Below are 17,566 nucleotides of genomic sequence, written 5' to 3'. Positions count from 1 at the left end.
CCGTTGGTGCAGGTGATTGATTGACTGAATATTCGAAGTTTACGGCGGAGGAGCGGAGCCAACAAGCCACTGAAGAGCGCCCCAGACCCTGGCGGGCCGCGGCTTATGGTGCTGGCTGCTGTCAATTAAGGGAGGCTGGTGACATCAGTCAGCACCAATTGGCCCCAGAACACCTCGATGTGTCAAGAAGAGACCAAGTCCAATGGTATTGTATGACTAGAATTGTTCTACGGATGTTCGACACATTCCGGAGAATTTCCCGAGTGGTTCTGATGCGACTGCCAGGATGTTTACACTTGGGGAAGCTTGGGAAAAGGGTCGAGACCCTGAGTCCCCACGTAATATTACCGACGATACGGATACACCCTTTACTAAATTTAGAGCTGGTTGGCCCCGAGCGATCTGTCGATATTTCGTGGGTGCTTACGCAGTAAGTTTGTTTTCGAAAAAAATAAAAAATACTACATATGCCTCATTATCTTTATAGGCACTGAGACTGACATCATGTGTGAAGCCTGACGTTCCCCGCTTGCTATTGGTCCATGAATGGGTGTTGTTGTCCCACACTGATTGCCAGACTTGTGCGATGATTCTACTGTTTAGGTAGTACAACACAGCCCGTGAACAGAGCTTCGCTTTAATTCTCGGACACTCTATCTAGTTTGGAATATGTGATGACTAGGTGGTATCTTTAGAGACCAACAGACGCGCGAGGTCTGTTGTCCTTGTTCGCCTTTTGGAACTGCTGAATTAGCCCGAGGACTCCAGCACCCCCGACTATGGCATCTACGTTTTCCGCATCTGCATCCTCGTCATCTGGTCCATCGTCCATTAGATTCATTCTCCATGAATCTTCAACGTTACTGTCACCCGTGCCTGGGTCGTTGTTTGACCCGGAAGTTGCATATGGTGGTTTTGTTCTTTGTCCAGAAGCCGTCCGGTGTGTCGTTGTGCTAGGCGATTCATTACCGTCTAACACGGATTCGGATACGGGCTCTGGTTGAGGACGGGCTAGTCGATGGCGTTGGTGTTGTGTGGTGCGATTTGCGGTTCGAAATCCAGACGCTGATGGCTGATGATGCGGATCGAGAAGGAGCGACGGAGCGGGAGAGTCAACTTCACCGATCCCGGGCGGCCCGAATCGAGCGGCGCCAAAGGTGGATTGTTGGCCGGCAATTCCAGTTGCCGGTCCGGGGCGAGTCTGAGTTAGGTCCTGTCGATTCCCAACGTTGCCCAGCCCGACCAAGGATGGAGATCCTAGCGATGGGAACGTTGGTGGGGGGTGAAACGAGCGCTTGTTTGCATGGCCAGGACGAGGATTGCCGCCGTAGTTATCCAAAAATCCGTAATAGGAGGCGAGCATTTTCCCATCCTTTGTTGAAAAGTAGTCCGCGCGCGGGTCTTGCCTTGCGTTGTCACGCTGATTGGCATGTCCCTGGGGCATAGCATTTGTACCTTTTTTAAAGTCAAAGACAGCAAAAGAGCAGAGATAGCCCATGCCATCAACATGGACGGTGAATTCACGAAAGAAGTCGATGACACGTTCGCTGCATTTGGGTAGGCTGAACCATAAAATGAATGGTGTGAAGATCATGCTCAGTATTTCTTCCATGAATATGACGATCTTCATCTGATACGATACAGCAAAGTCTTTTCGAACGTCATCGCTGTGTAGCTTCCCTTTCCAGTGGCTTGGGAAGTAGTGAGTAAAGTCGATAACTTGGAGAAGGGAATATTCCGGATCGAATACGTCAGTGTCTTCGGGAACCATCCCTCGCGCAAATGCCCAAACAGATCCAAAGATACCAAGGTAGAAGAGGACGGTTCGATCGTGCGTTAACTCAAACCCAAGAAATAGTTCCGGGTCTATAATGGATGCTAAAGCCAACACAGAGGTGAGCGCACCAGAAACGAATGCAATGAAGCCCGCAACTTGGATGGTCTTGTCTTTGGGGAACTGGTCGACGTAGCGAGTTGCAAATGGATAGGACAGGTTGATTCGACGTTCAAAAAGATGCCATAGTTCGTTAAACTCGCGGAATTTCCATTCAGCAAGTGGCGTATACTGACGTGATGAGAGTTGTGATGGGCTGTTCTTGTATTCGTTGAAATAGCGGAAGAAATGATGCATCATAAAATAAACGACGATGAAAGGCGCTATAAATATGTTCATTATCCCAAAAAACATAAACCGGCGTCGTAAGCCATCACTCAAGGCTTTGCGATGGGTATCTTTCAAAAATAGTGGTCGTACTTGGCCTTGCTCATTGAAAACATAATCCATAATGCATAGGTTGATATTCCACTCTAGAATGCGGGAGAAAAGTTGCCTGTTTCGCAAAAACGGTACTGGAAGCGTTAAATCCAGGGTGTCTTTATTGATCAACGCAATCAAATAGTTTTCTTTGCGCATCAACCGATTAGCAATATCATGAGCATCCATTCGTTGCTTGGACTGGCTGCCCAGTAATCGGCGGTTATTTGCCGATACAGCACCGGCAGTAGCTGGGTTGGAATCTCTCAGCACCATTAATCGGCTGACAACCTCTTGCCATGAGATGGTCTGGATTTCCGCGTCGGAAACCCCGAGTAGGTAATGATAGAAATCATGCATGTTTTTGAGCCTCCTAATGTCCAACAGCAGCTGAAAGACTTTCCCGACCCAGAATACGCAAAGTAGCCAGAGCAAGAACGTCGAAGACATGGACATCTTGCTGGTGCATTTTGGAATCAGGATTTGGTCTAGTGTTTTGCTCCGGCGGACGCGATGATAGTCGATACAGTTGGTGAGAAATGTAGTAAACCCCACGATAAATGCAAACGTCCTGCTTATAGTTAAGAAAACAATCCCAAACCGACATCATCGAAAAGGAACATTGGGGGAACGTACAGTATACTCAAAATGCGGTTCAGGAGAATGGACCAGATCCCATTTCCTAGAAAGTAGGTGTAGACTTCTTTCAAGAAGTTGTCTAGATTCTCTACGTTTGCCCACATCCACATAGCTTTCTCCTTCGGATCTACTAACGCCAAATTAGGGTGACCTGCTGACCAGAGGCTCCTTGGACGGTTCCGCCAGGGAAGATCGTGCGAAGGTCGCCGATCCGTAGTATTATCCCATCGAATGTGGTTACGACCGGGTGAACGAGCACGGCGAGAAGGTTGCGGATCAGAAAGATGATGCGAGGGCGGAGGAGGGAGCCGTATTTTTAAATCGTCATCGTCATGTTGACCTTCCATCAGAAGAGAAGCCGGGACATCATCATCATGGTCATCGTCGTTGTCATCATCGTCGACGGCGTTCGCCCTGGAAGACGTTGGTTGGATCCACCTGGGGTTGCTGTGTCTACGGCGGCGAGGCCCAGATCTAGAAGCATCTATATGATGCTCTCTTTGAGGAGTCAAAAAGGTATCACTCGGACTCGGAGACTCCTCTCGGGCGGCGTCTGCCATCGCATCTTCAAGCTCACGATCGCTAAACCGCGCCCCTAGGTTGACGTCATCATCAAGGGTTAAGCCAGCGCGTTCCTCCACATCAGAAGCATCCGGGTCGTCGTCGTCGTGTTGGCGGATAGTTTCGTATACAGACGGGGCACCGTTTGGGGGGAGGAAGCGAGATAGGACATTTGAGGCCATCATCATGGGCTAAAAGGAAGGAAAAATAGCGGCTCCTATTATCAGCATGAAACGAAGAAAAGCATTAGTGCATAAAGATGGCCCCTAAGCCAGATTCATTGTCCAGATGGCAGCCATCAATCAACGGATAGGATAGCCGACGAGACGTGGAGGTGCGATAAGCGGGAGTGCTATGGAGCTTGGGTAGCTCCAAAAATGAGGACAGTTGATATAAGGCGAAATAGAAGTGGAATTTGAAGCTTTATCTGTTTGACTTTCGAGGAAGTGGGCAGTATAATGTTGTTTACAAAGACATCGTGACAGACAACGGCAGGTTGCAGCTGATACGTGCCTCGATCTCATGACATGGATAGAAGCTCAGGACCGCGCAGGAGGATGATGCAGGCGGTCAGTGACTCAATCATGGAAACCTTATGGCCTGAGGCACAAATCATGTGACTCTGGGCATCATGTCAGTCGTGGCTAGGTCCCTCTGACTTGAGAGCTATGATTGCTTTCATATGGCAGTCTATTGTATCGCGACAAAATACTTCCAGTGAGACACACGCAGACCATCAATCAGGGGGCACATCAGATAAAAACTACTCCATAATTGATGGGAAGCGTTGAAGCGTGAACGACTGCAACTAGTCGCTGACGACACGAGTCAGGAAGGCGGGATGGAACCACCAATAAGGACTGTTGACCTGGGTTCGAAATGTCTTCCGCTGGGTCGTGCGGGGGCTCTTTCTCCCGGTGTGGATAACAGTCGGGCAAACACACACTGCTACGCACTCCATACAGCGAGGTTTTAGCTGAGAGGAAACCTGTTGTGGCTGAGGATTTCCTTGCTGCGAAGCGAGCATATGCTATGCACGTCTGTGGAGGTGTTGCTGCAAGTTTATCAGAAGAATCAGAGTTATCTACGGGCCATTGTTCAGGGACCAGGGTCCTAATAAGCTTTACCGCCATTGAGGGGTCTGCGCCATGAGTTACGTCTTCGTTTCATTGACGCCGTTGATGAGTTGATGCCAGATGAAGCTCATCCAGGTGTGGTTCTTGCTCACGGAAATACGACTGGCAGATCCCACGCCATGTGCTGTCCGCCATGCCCGCAAATCAGCCGTCCCGTCATGTCACCAACCGACCAGTCTGGATCAATAATGCTTGTGGGAGCTGAATAACTCTCCCGAGTCTCCTCCGTAGAACTCGTAAACAAGTGGGCATCTTGAATGGTAGCGTAGTGGGATGAGTACTCCGTAGAGGGACCGATATTTCCATAGCTTGCTTGTTGAGGAGTCCACCTTCGGGACACTTCCCCCCCGCGATGACTTGCAGAGGGCAGGCATGCCAGACAGACTCCAACTCCTACTAGGGATGCCAGTCATCGTGATCATGATGATGATCTGGAACATCAGCATTGACCACCCAGAGTCATATCCTCGGTGTAGTACTTCTCGCGCTGGGTCAAGGAAGAGCCCAGGCCGAGCAGCGCGGGACTGAGTACCGCGCCATCCCTGCTAGATGGTGCAATCCTAAGCTGGAGCTCCTTGCCGGCAAGACCTCTCGGAGAGACGGAAGGAGGAGGGGAAACCTTTCTTCAAAAGAGGTGGGAGGTATTCTGCAGAAGACAAAGCCTGATTCGACCACTAACGAGAGAGGGAAGGGTCTTGATGGGAAGTGGGCTCCAATGAAAACAGTATATCAACACTCTCGACACACCGACTAAGCGTTCGATTCTGTGATGGTCAAATCCGTCTGTCCATGATTCATAAGCAATTAAACGCCAATTGTATCTGTCTGCTTCTCTGTTGAGTGTTGGATATATTGAAAGCGTCGGCTTGCGCGTTGACAAAGCGCAGAGAAGAAAGCGGGTGTGGGGAGGAGATTACCTAGTCCGCCGGCTGTTGTGCTCCCAGGACTCTGCTCTATACCACCACTAGTAACTAGTGTACGAGTGGGAGCGTCGCTATCCTCTTCCTGTGGTGTCCTCTTCGTTCCCTTGCCCTACAGCTCTGCTGCTCCATCTCGTTCTCCCTCCTCTCCTCTCCCCCTTCCCCCACTCTCGCCTTCGCCCTCGCCCTCACCCAGCGCGCCATTTGTGTCCCTCCCTCTCGCTTACCCGATAACCGAAAACCTCCTGCTACTCTCCGTACAAACAGACGAATTCTTAAAAGTACCAAAAATTAAGCCCCAAAAAAGTACTGCCACCCCGGCATCTCATCGTCGAAGTTCGATCTGCAGCCCTCCCTAAGTTCCAACCCGCACCGCCAGCACGAAATTAACAACAACCGATCGATCGCTTCTTTCACAACCAATTACAATACCTGGACATCTTTGCATCCAACAAAGGTCAGAGTCGGCTGTGAATACATTGACTAACAGTACGGTGTTCCCCCTCTCTAAATATTGATAACCCAATGATATCACGTCGGCGGGCGGTTGAACCAGACAGTGGCAGACGTCCGTCGTGCTTCCGTACCACTTTTCTCTCCTCCACACTCTTCCCCTCCCCAAGAAGCTAACCCGCTCGATCATGGCTTTCTAGAAACGACACCGTGATGTTAAATTGACCGTTGTAGGACGATTGAATCAACCTCGTTATTAACGACCCCTGCTTCGCTCATCCTTAATTGTCGACGAACCCCCTCGCTGCCATCCTTCGCCGATACGAAGTCCCCCCTGAACCCACAGTATTACTGGTGGCCCGTGTCGTTTCTTCAGCTTTCAACCTGTACCCCAGGACGCTCGGCCTCGACCGAATGTGCGACTCTACTGATCTCCCCCTATCCGGACTCCATGCGTTCGTCTAGCGACTCGTTGGACGACCAAGACTCTCAATTCTTCGAGGTCGGTTGCGCAGTTTGTGTCGGCCCCAGCCTGCCGCTACAAGGTAACATATCCAGATTATAATCGATATATGTGTGTTCGCCGACCTGCGCCTAATAGCGACTTCCGCCGAAGCGTCGGTGCCGCCAGCGGATAAAGATGGAGTCGGAGAGCTCGAATGGGTATAAGCGGAATTCGATGCACCAGGGTGTCCACAGCCGCCCGGTGGAACGAAGGCCCAGCAAGAAGTCGTCTTCGAAGGACCGCCACGGTATGGTCTACCCAGATAACTTTAGGGAAACAACTATTCGAACCGTGACCCCTGACTCCTCAGAACCCGGAAACGATTCACCTCTGTCGGAGGTGGAACACCTCCCCTCGAGTGCAGCCCCATCTCCGCGTGCCACCGCTCGATCAAGACCCTCCGATCGAGAATATCGACGCGACTTCAACTTATACCATTCAGCCGGAGATGAAGATGATGCACAATCGGACTTGACAAGTCTTCGGGCGCGCTCTCGCACTGCCACTCTCGATGATCAGCGAAGCGATATATCTTCCAGTTCTCTCCTCGCCCGTACACGAAACCGCCTGGGTTCAATCAACGCCACCCCACAACCGAAGACTCCGGAGGATCACTCGATTGGGTTCCCATCTATACAATCTCCAACATACACTCCCCGAACACCTGGTCAACAGTTGAGCAGGTCTCCTGGAAGTTCGGGGATGGGACCGTCTTCTACGGATAGTTCAAAGGTCTTGCAGCTTATGAAGACGACATGCGGAAGAATGCATGGCATTCTTTCGTTTCGAACGTCTTCTACTACCGCTTGGACTTCAGGCTACTGTGCTATCAATGTCGCTATGGGCAGTTTGATATACCAGGCGAAAGGAGAGCCCGCCTTAGCGAAAACGCTCATTCCAGATTTACGTGGTTGTCAAGTTCGCTCTCTCGTGGATCCAGAAACTCGAGTAAGTTATCTCGGTGTTTCGACCTATACATCGGGCCTTGGAGTGGAATTGAAACCCCATGTGAGCGAGACATTCGACTCCTGGCTCGCGGCTCTGTTATGTTGGCAGCCAATAAGACCAAAAGGCGTGCAGAATAAGATGACGAAGCCGCAATCTGTCACAATAACCGAACGTCGCCTGGCAGACCGCAGGAGGAACTCTGAAAGCACTGTGCAGAAGGACGCCGCTATTATAAAGGTGGGCAAGATGCTTCTATGGGATAGACCAAGCGCCTCGGGAGTTCGACCGTCCTCAGGTCGTAGAATTTCAACTTTTCGGCAGCAGCGCGCCTTATCTTCATCCTGGCAAAAGGTGAGCTGTACACTACAGGAGAATGGCGTCTTCAGACTCTTTACTGAGTCCGACATTACTCTCGTTGCCTCCATACAATTGTCCCAGTTGTCACGCTGCGCAATACAGCAATTAGAATCTTCCGTTTTGGAGGATGAATTTTGCATCGCGATTTATCCGCAATATACCGCTCATTCTGCGTCTGGCTTGACGCGCCCGCTTTATCTCGCTCTTGAGAGCCGGGTGCTCTTTGAAGTATGGTTTGTGCTCCTGCGGGCCTTCACCACGCCAGAGCTTTACGGCCCGGCCAACTCAGCCAACGACGACAATGTGAAAACCCCGAGCGCAACCGACACTAGCAACCCGAGCACAACACCTCTCTCGGACATGTTCAGAATCGAGAGGTTACTGACTGTCAAGGTGACCGAAGCGAAGATGTTCGGCAGTAAAAGCGCGGATGACACACCTCGGAGTCGGAAGCAGTCCCGTTCTCACTTTACTACGACCACAGCACCCGCTACCAACGATTATTACACGGAGGTACTCTTAGATGGGGAAATCCGAGCGAAGACCGCTATCAAATATCGTACACCTAACCCATTTTGGCGGGAAGAATTTACCTTCAATGATCTTCCTCCAGTCCTATCTCAGGTTTCGATTATGGTGAAAACTCTCAATCCAACCCAACGCGATTGGTCATTAGTGGCGCATGGCGCATATGCTTTGAATCAGGACACAAACCCCACCCGTCTATTGGATGACGTTGAGGTATCGTCTCAAGACGCCATGTGTGGAAGGGTGGATATCAAACTAGACGACCTGGAACCAGGCATCGAGAATGAAAAGTGGTGGCCCATTCTGGATGAGAGGGGCCAATGTGTTGGTGAGATGTTGATGAAAGTTCGGATGGAGGAGACGGTTGTGCTTATGTCTCATGAGTACACGCCGATGTCCGAACTTCTCCATTCGTTCTCCAACGGTCTTACCGTGAATATGGCCCAAATCATGTCATCCGAACTGAACCAGCTGTCTGAAGCACTTATAAATATCTACCAGGTGTCAGGAACCACGGTGGAATGGATATCAGCGCTTGTTGAGGACGAGATTGATGGTATTCACAAAGAGTCTACGGCGAACAGACTCCGGTATACGACCCGGCTCCATTCCAATGACACCCGAGAAACCGGCCAGGAAAGGGAGGTCCTTGTTCGCGATCTAGGACGCACCGCAACAGTAGAGGCCAATCTTCTCTTCCGAGGGAACTCTCTGCTCACAAAAGCTCTTGATTACCACATGCGTCGATTGGGCAAGGAATACCTAGAGGAAACGATTGGTGAACGACTTTACGAAATCGATGAAACCGACCCTGAATGCGAAGTTGACCCCTCTCGGATACATCGAGCAGACGACCTCGAGCGCAATTGGAAAAACCTGGTGAACCTTACTACGAGTGTTTGGAAATCGATTGCTGGATCTGCGTCACGATGCCCATCGGAGCTGAGACTCATCTTTCGACATATTCGAGCCTGCGCCGATGATCGCTATGGTGATTTCCTCCGCTCGGTCACCTACAGCAGTGTCTCTGGATTCCTTTTCTTACGGTTCTTTTGTCCCGCAATCCTTAACCCGAAGTTGTTTGGATTGTTGAAAGGTATTTCCAATATATTTCTTTTTGTGTTCTTCCACCATCTGATTATTTACTAATGCATCTTCAGATCATCCACGCCCACGCGCCCAGCGTACCCTGACACTGATCGCTAAAGCTTTACAAGGCTTGGCCAATATGACTACTTTTGGAAGCAAAGAGCCTTGGATGGAGCCGATGAATAAGTTCTTGGTCGGTCACCGATCTGAGTTCAGAGAGTTTGTGGATTCAATTTGTGCAATCCCGGCTGACCGGCCGGCTCCGATTGTTACGCCTTCCTATGCCACTCCAATCCAGATTCTTGGCCGTTTACCGTCTCCCTCACGAGAGGGATTCCCCAGCCTTCCCTTCCTCATTGACCACGCGCGGAGCTTTGCCAATCTGATAAGGATATGGCTAGAAGTTTCACCACCGAGGCTAGCTGCGCTGGAAGAGGTAGATAATGCCATTGCGCAATTCAATGAAATCGCAATCCATCTACAGCAACGGACCAAAGAATGCTTAAGCAGGGCAGAACAGGCAGAGCGTCCCAGTGGTAATCTAGAGATAAAGTGGGAGGAACTGGTCGACTCTCTGGAACGTTCTGTGACCTTGTCCGAAGAGTCCTCGTCCAAACCCGCTACTCCCGCTCCAGCTCCGACTTCCGTTTTAGGGTCTGAGACCGTCGTATCAGGGGCAGCATCTCTTACCGGGAGCCATCGCAATTCCATCGGCTACTTTGCATCTAGACCCTCCTTGCCTCGCCGTTCCACTGATTATGCTCCTGAAGCCGACGAGGAGACACCGCCAAGCTCGTCGTCTGCCACCTGGGACCATGCCAGGGTGCCTTTCTCAATACCAAGATGGTCAGAACCCCGAGATAGCACTGGGAGCTCTAAAAACTCCTCAACCTACTCGCTTGATTATCCCGATGCTTCCAAGTCTCGTCGGTCTAGCATGACCCGGGAGACAACGAGCAAATACGGGAGATTTTTTGATTTCGTACCTGCACCTTCCAGACGCAAGGGCAAAGACCGTGACACCAACCAGCAGCAATCACGCGAAGAACTACGGAACGAATTTTGATGACCATCACTATTCACTCCCTTGGCGCCAATACCTATCATATTCTGGCTGCCGCTGCTCATAGACCAACCAATTTTGGCTAAAACGAAGGCAAAAAAGGACAAATACCTGGAACAAATCCCTTTCATTTGTTTTGTACAACATGGGGGAGATTTGCACTTACTGAATCTTGCATCTTCTGGTGTATATGCTTTACATCCAGGCCTTCTCACTATATCTTTACCTCTCCACCATATATGCTACCTCACGATTAACGCTCTTCTTTTTGTGTGTTTTTTTCCCTCTCTTTTGTTTTATTGATCTCGTTTGGAAAGCATTTTTTCATGGTGTTGATACCCTGTTCTGATGGCTGTATTTTGCCTATGTCTATGTCTGTGTAAGAGAGGGATGGAAGATCAAGAGAGCCCCAGCGAGAAATCGCAGACAGAAAGCTGGAGAGTTGTGATACTCTTTACCTACCTTTGTGCTTTTGTGAATACAATGGGTGATTCTGTATCTTTGTGTGTGTAAATATTCTGCAAATTCTTTCTGTTGGCATAGACGAAATGAGCATGCGATTCTGACGGTTAGACGGTTTTCCTACTCTATCCTTCTATACAGTCTGAATGCCAAGTAGAAATTCACTGTCTCTTGTCCCCGTGGCGAGATATGCGGATACAATACGATGTCTTTCTTCAATCCCTCAATAAGTGAAGCACGTTTTGAATTACTTATGCACAAGTAAAGCACGATATCTAGTTGAAAACCTGCACTATGTATATGATTTCTCTAAGAGTTGCGTGTAATTATTCCAATGTCTATATATATTACAATTGTATACAGCCCATAACTAAATTAGTGTATCACTCACTACCTTCTTCAGCTTCCTGTTTTTGTATAATCTGGTCATCCGAGAAAGCAAGCCATCTCCCCAAGTATCCTCTCCAGTTAACTGGCGGAAGGCCTTGCGATTGGGTGGGTGATCCCACCATGGTTGATCAGATGGTTGATCCCTTTGCCGCCGCCTCAAATCACGTTGTCGTTCTTCTACAATTGAGTTGATAATGGTAATTGTCCCCGCCGTTGGGTTGACACCCGTTAGCTCCATTTCGCGCAGGAGGGTGACCAAATCCGCGATATCATGTGTGACGCGCCAGTGAAAGTAGATCATGTCGTTGTATAGTTGGGCTGAGAGGCCGAGGGTGGCTGATTCGCGGCCTAACGAGGTGACCTTTGCCCTAAACTCACTGACTAGATACGAGTCTGGGAAGTGGACGTTGAGAAGGGCGAATGCGGTACGGAGGACTCGTGGGTATACTGCTACCACGACAGATTCGATGGGGACGCATGGGGGGACTTTGAGAGGAGATTCAGGTGTCTTGGACCTGCGACTGGGTTTAACTGCTTGACCAGATACGGGCGTCTCATCTTCACGCCGTAGGTGCTGCGCCATGGAGAAAACATGGGTCTGGCATAGTTTCCAAAATTTGCCTGGCATGATTTTTTCTTCAACAGCAGCGTGTAGAATGGAATTGATTCTGGTAGTTTCCCGCGCAATGACCAGTTCAATTGCGTTGGCCAGAGTCATCTCGTTTTTGTTTAGGAGCTCCGCTAGCTCCTCGTCGGTGTCGGGTAGATGGAATATTTTGTTCTGGGTCTTTATTGCGTCTTCCTGGCTCTTCGCATCTAACACTTTGCCTTCCTCGGCGTTGTGTTTATCGTTGCGTTGGACCTCACGATCTTTCCGCTTCTGCACATCCCGCAAAACGACATCAAAGATAGCAGAGATCTCCGACATTTCACTTTCCTCTGCCTTCTTTGCCTCTATCTGGTCTGCCTCTGCCTCTGCCTCCACCTCTGCCTCCGACTTTTCTGATTCTTGCGGCGACACTTGTCGGCGCTTTTCAGATGGAAGTTTCAAAAAGAGCTCCGCGAGCGTGCGAGACTCATGGGTGGTCAACTTTGGCCTTGGTTTCCACTTTGGCTTTTGTACAGGCTTCTTGTCTGATTTCGCATCCAGAGCGCGCTTATGCTTGGCCACAGAGGCACCTTTTCTTCGTAAGAATGACCTCCCAGGGGAAGGAGGAGGTGATTCGGTACGATCATCAGACCCCCAGGATTTATTATCGCTCGGTCCGATAGAGTCGTCATTTCGCGATTGGTTAAGTGATTTGATTGAAGGCGAGCTGGGGGCATCGGAGGTCGAGTAGCTTGAGCATCGGAGAGGCGGAGAGCTTAATGAACGAGGTCTAGTAGGCGTGAGAGTCGTTGTTTGGTAAAGAAAGGGTGTTAGAGAATTGCGAGCAGCTTGTACCTGGGTCTGGACCAGCCAGGCCAAAGCTATGCGACGCTGGATGCTCATCTCTGCGTCCGCTATTTGTCGCATGGAACTTTTTTTTCTCCGCGGCAGATTAAATGGAGGTCGATAACCGCACGTGACTACGTGGCTGCCTGGACGCGTTATTCTTTTTCATCCGCGACGGCGAACGAGAACAAAGGCGTCGCAAAACCCACCAATTCCTTCCTTCTGAACAGACTTGCGAGTGGCATTAGTGTATCCGTCACATTTAGCGACCATGGGCGAAGAACTCTCCGAATTCGAAAAGCAACGTCTTGCCAATATCGCAGAACGCGATGCGCTTCTCAAGAAGCTCAGCCTTGACGCGCAATCGGCGGGGGTCTTCCCTCCTAAGATGCCGCGAGGTACAACCGGTGATCAATCGAAACCGAAGAAGAAGCCTGCGCCGAAGAAAATAAAGAAGGAAGAGTCTCCACTACCTCGTCGCACATCTTCGCGATTGAAGGGAATCGCGGCGGATAGCGAGGTTGCGAAACGAAAAGCGGATGACGAGTATGATCGCAGGCAGGAGGCAGAGAGGGCGAAGAGGGTCCGGAAGTCGGACTCCTTCTCTTTCAATGACATATTTGTGTCGGGCCAGAAATTGTCTGGAGATGCGTTGATTGGTGTGGATGTGGTTACCAAGGGAGTCGCAGTGCCCTACCAGCGAACATTCGGAGAAGATGACATCAAATCGACCGATGACAAGGATTTGAAGGCTCTTAGGAAAGAGATGAATGGGTTAAGCCTCTGGGAACCCTGGGAACCTAACCGTATGCTACCTTGCTTGTCTTTCCCGCGCAATTGACAGATACTGACTATGGGCGGACCATATAGGTATCAAGCTCACACCCGAGAGAGTATACACCATGACATTCCACCCGTCAGAGGCCAAACCGTTAATATTTGCCGGAGATAAAATGGGCCATCTCGGGATTCTCGACGCCTCCCAGGAGAAGCCTGTCTCCGCCGTAAAGAATGAAGACGAAGACGAAGACGACGAAGACCCAGACCCAGTGCTTGTTACACTCAAACCTCACACGCGAACTATCAGCTCAATGACAATCCATCCCTCGAAGCCCACACACCTTTACACTGCTAGCTACGACAGCTCTATCCGAGAGATGGACCTTGAGAAGACTTCATCGGTTGAAAAGTACGCACCGGAGTCTACAGCAGAAGACGTCCCCATTTCCGGCCTTGACATGGCCGCCTCGGACCCCAATATAATATACTGGACCACCCTAGATGGCGCATTCGGCCAATACGACATGCGCACCAAGCGACAAAGCTCTGCCGCTACCTGGCAACTGTCAGAGAAGAAAATCGGCGGCTTCTCCCTCTACCAAACACACCCTCACTACTTTGCAACAGCCAGTCTTGACCGCACCATGCGCCTGTGGGACCTCCGCAAGCTCTCTCATACCGATCCCACCCCTATCGGCGAACACCAAAGCCGCCTTTCAGTTTCACATGCTGCTTTCAACAGCGCAGGACAAATAGCAACGTCTTCTTACGACGATACGCTCAAAATCTACGACTTTAGCACCAAGGGAATTGCTACCTGGAAACCAGGACACGCCCTTGACGACTCCAAGATGAAACCCGATACCGTTGTACGGCATAACTGCCAAACTGGACGATGGGTTACCATGTATGTCTTCATTTATTATCTTCGAAGTTCCCCGCGAATAACGCTAATGTACATTCTTATAGTCTGCGCCCTCAATGGCAACTTAATCCACAATCATCAATCCAACGGTTCTGCGTTGGAAACATGAACCGCTTTGTAGATATCTACAGCGGTTCAGGAGATCAGCTGGCACAGTTAGGAGGTGATGGTATTACGGCTGTCCCTGCTGTTGCCGTTTTCCACAGAAGCAAGAACTGGGTTGCGGGCGGAACGGCAAGTGGGAAGATCTGTTTGTGGATGTAATTATTCCCATCTAGCTAGTTGCTTCATTTTTCAGCTGGGCTATTTAATGTTGGAGTATAAGACATGCTTCAGTTACTGTTTGTGTGAACATGACTTTGATTTTGGTTCTCGTAACGTCATTGTAGGCGACACGACACTAATACAGAATACAACTATGTGAATCATTTAGTTAATGATGGCCCAACTAATCAAGGCTCCTATTGATAGCCAGAAAAGGAAAGACGGCGTTATTCCGTCCGTCACTGTCCATTGCAGTTATAATCAACAAGCTATAACCGAAGATTTAAAAAGGATATAATACACATAGTTCTTCGAACCACACCACACCTACATGTTAGAAATACAACAGCATCGTACTCGACTAAACGAGATTAAAATCAAATCTTCAGTCCCCAACTCCGCCCCAGGCCTACGGCCGTCGTCCCCATGAATCCCAAGCACTGCTTTGCACCACTGAGCTTATCCCCAATGGCTTTGCTATCCTCAACCCGCCGAGTCACGAATGCCTCTGTGGCCGAGAGATCGGGGCTGGAGTCTTGGGTCATGACCACTTCGGCAGAGGCATAGATCGCACTAACGGAGAGACGCTTCGTATACCAGGACGCATCGACGGAGGTGTCGCCCGCTAGATGGAGGATATCCGAGGAGAGGGCGTGCAGTTCTGAGAGGGAGAGCGGGATATTCGAGGGCATGGACATGAGCGCTAGAGCCTGTTGGTTTTGGTTTATAGTTAGACTTGTTTCTTTCCTTTCTTCTTTTTGTTTCACATACATCTTGCCATTTATGTCGAATATCCGAATTCATCCGCAGCCGCTCCATGATCAGTGCTTTGGTTTTGTCCTCAACGGAGAGGGATTGAGATCCCGCTAGGAGGCCTTTCTGCTCAACGGCCGCGCGGAGAAGACCTCGTCGACTAGCGAGCCAGAATAGGATGAGGTCGAATTCGCCGCGGGGGAGGAGCTGGATGGAGACGTCTAGGAAGCCCGTGTCGCGGGCGCCGAGGGTGAGGGCGTCCCGGGTGAAGCCGAGGGAGGGAACATGCTTCAGGGCAGCGGTGAGAATAGTTGTTTGCGAATTGGTGTATTCATGTGGCGGGGGGTCGGGGTGATGGTGGGAGTGGTAGGCACGGTGGTTAGGAGAATGGGATCGGAGTGCGGGTTGACGGAGGTGTTGTTGGTTGCGGGAGATTGGCGCGGTGATGGATGGGAGGAATGTTTTCTGAGAGCAACGGGAGGAGGAGAGAAGTGGACTGCGACAGGATCGCAGAGGGCGGAGGAGGGGACGTGACATTTCGAGGGAGTGGTGGTGTGGTTGGTTGGTTGAGGAGATCGAGTCGGGGATTCTGAATAGCATCGAATGATGGTGTTTTTTGTAAGCGGTTGGAGCTGCTTTCAAGCGGCGGCCAGGACAGAGCCAAGAATAACTACAAAGGATGTTTACAAAAGGATTACAAAACGCTACAAATGCCCTGATTATTTGAATTAGCAGTATACTCTGATCGATGCATAGTCGTTTTTATCAGTTCTCTAAAAATCAAAAAGGCCAAAAAGTTGGCATGACTGGGGTTCGACCGAAAGATCTCGATGGTGGGCCGACGGGACAACGCAACCCACTCGGCCATTTCAGCCAAAAGACCGAGAATCGCAATCCTGGAAATCACCAGCCAGATGGCCGCGACGAGGCCAGCTGAAGCTACAAGACATGTCAAACGATGGGCATCCCTGTAACCCCGATTACAATTGAAGTTAAATACAGTTGGCGAACTAGAAAGCCAAGTCACAATTTCTCCGTTAATCTATTGTACACAACCAAAGTGGGCCGCCGCCGACGACGCAGCAGTTTCAACTGTCAATAGTCAGTTCATAACACCGGATTCGACTTCAGAGAGATTCAAACAGAATCTTATCTGACAGCTTTAAACACGCCAGTTCCTCCAACTCCTCGGCCTCTCTCCTTCCTCCTCCCTCGCCAATTGGGTCTTTCGCAGCATCGCCTCGCAAGGATCCGGAATCCAGGCCTTCTCTCGCCGTCAAATCAAGCATCGTCACCCACGCCTCTGCCTCTCTCCTCCATCCTTCCTCTCCCCTTCTTCCCTTTCTCCCATTTGCTTGCCAGACTCTCCGACCACCTCTTCGATCAACATGGGTATGTGTTTTCAAGCTTCTCTCTTGCGGCGTCGACTGTTGTCGCCTTTCGCGCCATGTCCGCAGTGCCTGTGATTTCGATCATACTTTCTGATCTGACTGCATCTTTGGTTCCTCCATTCCCCAGCCTTATCCCTCCCCACTCCCCTACAACTTACTGCTGTCTATTATTATTCCTCCGGTTTATTATTATCCCCCCTCTTTTTCCCAGGGCTTGGCTGCAATTGCTCCTCATCGAGAGACCAGAAGCCGGTGCGACGGGGACCTTGGGCTGCCTTTTCTCCCAGCTTTCCCTTCCCCTCCTGCCACTTGATCCTACCTGACTTTCCCATCCATCCCTTCTCCAACGCAGCCCAGTCAGTGACTGCTGCATCTCGGGTTTCTGCGGGAACACCAATCAACTTGTGGCGTGCGTACTGCTTGAGCCGTCTGTCAGACACTTCCCTCCCCGAGCTGCGCAGCTTGTCCTGTAGCTGTGCTTTCTTTTTCGCTGCACACTCTCCCCCTTCCTCCCCCGCTGTCCTCCTCGTTGCCCTCGATCCTTTCTCTTTTTCCTTCCTCCCCTTCTCCCCCCCTCCCCTCCATCTTTTGCTTTCTCCCTGTGTGGTGTTGCGTGCGACTCATCTTGACCACTCCACCTTCATCATTTCTAATTTCCGTCCTGCTATCATTCTGCTGCCTCGCGTTACAACGCATTAGACTTGTGGCTTACA

The 17,566-nt window shown here is 50.4% G+C and overlaps 6 protein-coding genes across 6 annotated transcripts; 3 read left to right on the top strand and 3 right to left on the bottom strand.

Moving 5' to 3' along the window:
- Positions 1-691: 691 nt before the first annotated feature.
- Positions 692-3,639, bottom strand: atgI (autophagy protein ATG9; the record flags this gene model as incomplete). The annotated part of the gene is made up of 2 exons (XM_040806871.1): positions 692-2,825; positions 2,891-3,639. The coding sequence occupies 2 exons, from the start codon at positions 3,637-3,639 to the stop codon at positions 692-694; spliced, it is 2,883 nt and encodes a 960-aa protein (XP_040668305.1).
- A 2,964-nt stretch (positions 3,640-6,603) lies between these two features.
- ASPVEDRAFT_131310 (GTPase-activating protein BUD2) lies at positions 6,604-10,456 on the top strand (the record flags this gene model as incomplete). Its single annotated transcript, XM_040806803.1, has 2 exons — positions 6,604-9,397; positions 9,462-10,456. 2 exons carry the CDS (start codon positions 6,604-6,606, stop codon positions 10,454-10,456), a joined length of 3,789 nt encoding a protein of 1,262 aa, XP_040668304.1.
- Positions 10,457-11,201: 745 nt separating this feature from the next.
- ASPVEDRAFT_42034 (uncharacterized protein) lies at positions 11,202-12,809 on the bottom strand. Its single transcript, XM_040812489.1, has one exon. The coding sequence runs from the start codon at positions 12,795-12,797 to the stop codon at positions 11,286-11,288; it is 1,512 nt and encodes a 503-aa protein (XP_040668303.1). The 5' UTR covers positions 12,798-12,809; the 3' UTR covers positions 11,202-11,285.
- A 202-nt stretch (positions 12,810-13,011) lies between these two features.
- ASPVEDRAFT_193384 (WD domain protein) lies at positions 13,012-15,181 on the top strand (the record flags this gene model as incomplete). The annotated part of the gene is made up of 3 exons (XM_040809137.1): positions 13,012-13,546; positions 13,611-14,427; positions 14,490-15,181. The coding sequence occupies 3 exons, from the start codon at positions 13,012-13,014 to the stop codon at positions 14,707-14,709; spliced, it is 1,572 nt and encodes a 523-aa protein (XP_040668302.1). The 3' UTR covers positions 14,710-15,181.
- Positions 14,862-16,272, bottom strand: ASPVEDRAFT_42033 (uncharacterized protein). Its single transcript, XM_040812488.1, has 2 exons — positions 15,481-16,272; positions 14,862-15,419 (listed from the first exon to the last, which is right to left on the bottom strand). Exons 1-2 carry the CDS (start codon positions 15,997-15,999, stop codon positions 15,087-15,089), a joined length of 852 nt encoding a protein of 283 aa, XP_040668301.1. The 5' UTR covers positions 16,000-16,272; the 3' UTR covers positions 14,862-15,086.
- Positions 16,273-16,374: 102 nt separating this feature from the next.
- ASPVEDRAFT_679906 (uncharacterized protein) lies at positions 16,375-17,316 on the top strand. The gene is made up of 2 exons (XM_040815974.1): positions 16,375-16,563; positions 16,638-17,316. The coding sequence occupies exons 1-2, from the start codon at positions 16,421-16,423 to the stop codon at positions 16,945-16,947; spliced, it is 453 nt and encodes a 150-aa protein (XP_040668300.1). The 5' UTR covers positions 16,375-16,420; the 3' UTR covers positions 16,948-17,316.
- Positions 17,317-17,566: the final 250 nt, after the last annotated feature.

Source organism: Aspergillus versicolor (genome assembly GCF_001890125.1).
Source record: "Aspergillus versicolor CBS 583.65 unplaced genomic scaffold ASPVEscaffold_5, whole genome shotgun sequence".
NCBI classification, from domain to species: domain Eukaryota; kingdom Fungi; phylum Ascomycota; class Eurotiomycetes; order Eurotiales; family Aspergillaceae; genus Aspergillus; species Aspergillus versicolor.
Note: the sequence above shows the minus strand (reverse complement) of the source record. Positions and strands in the feature narration are given on the sequence as shown.

Bases quoted from the DNA above. Each gene is read 5' to 3' on its own strand.
- ASPVEDRAFT_42034 (XM_040812489.1), bottom strand. From the start codon at position 12,797: ATGAGCATCCAGCGTCGCATAGCTTTGGCCTGGCTGGTCCAGACCCAG.
- ASPVEDRAFT_42033 (XM_040812488.1), bottom strand. From the start codon at position 15,999: ATGTCACGTCCCCTCCTCCGCCCTCTGCGATCCTGTCGCAGTCCACTT. The intron at 15,420-15,480 runs GTATGTGAAACA...CAAAACCAACAG, and splicing joins TTCGACATAAATGGCAAGAT to GCTCTAGCGCTCATGTCCAT.
- ASPVEDRAFT_679906 (XM_040815974.1), top strand. From the start codon at position 16,421: ATGGGCATCCCTGTAACCCCGATTACAATTGAAGTTAAATACAGTTGG. The intron at 16,564-16,637 runs GTCAGTTCATAA...TAAACACGCCAG, and splicing joins AGCAGTTTCAACTGTCAATA to TTCCTCCAACTCCTCGGCCT.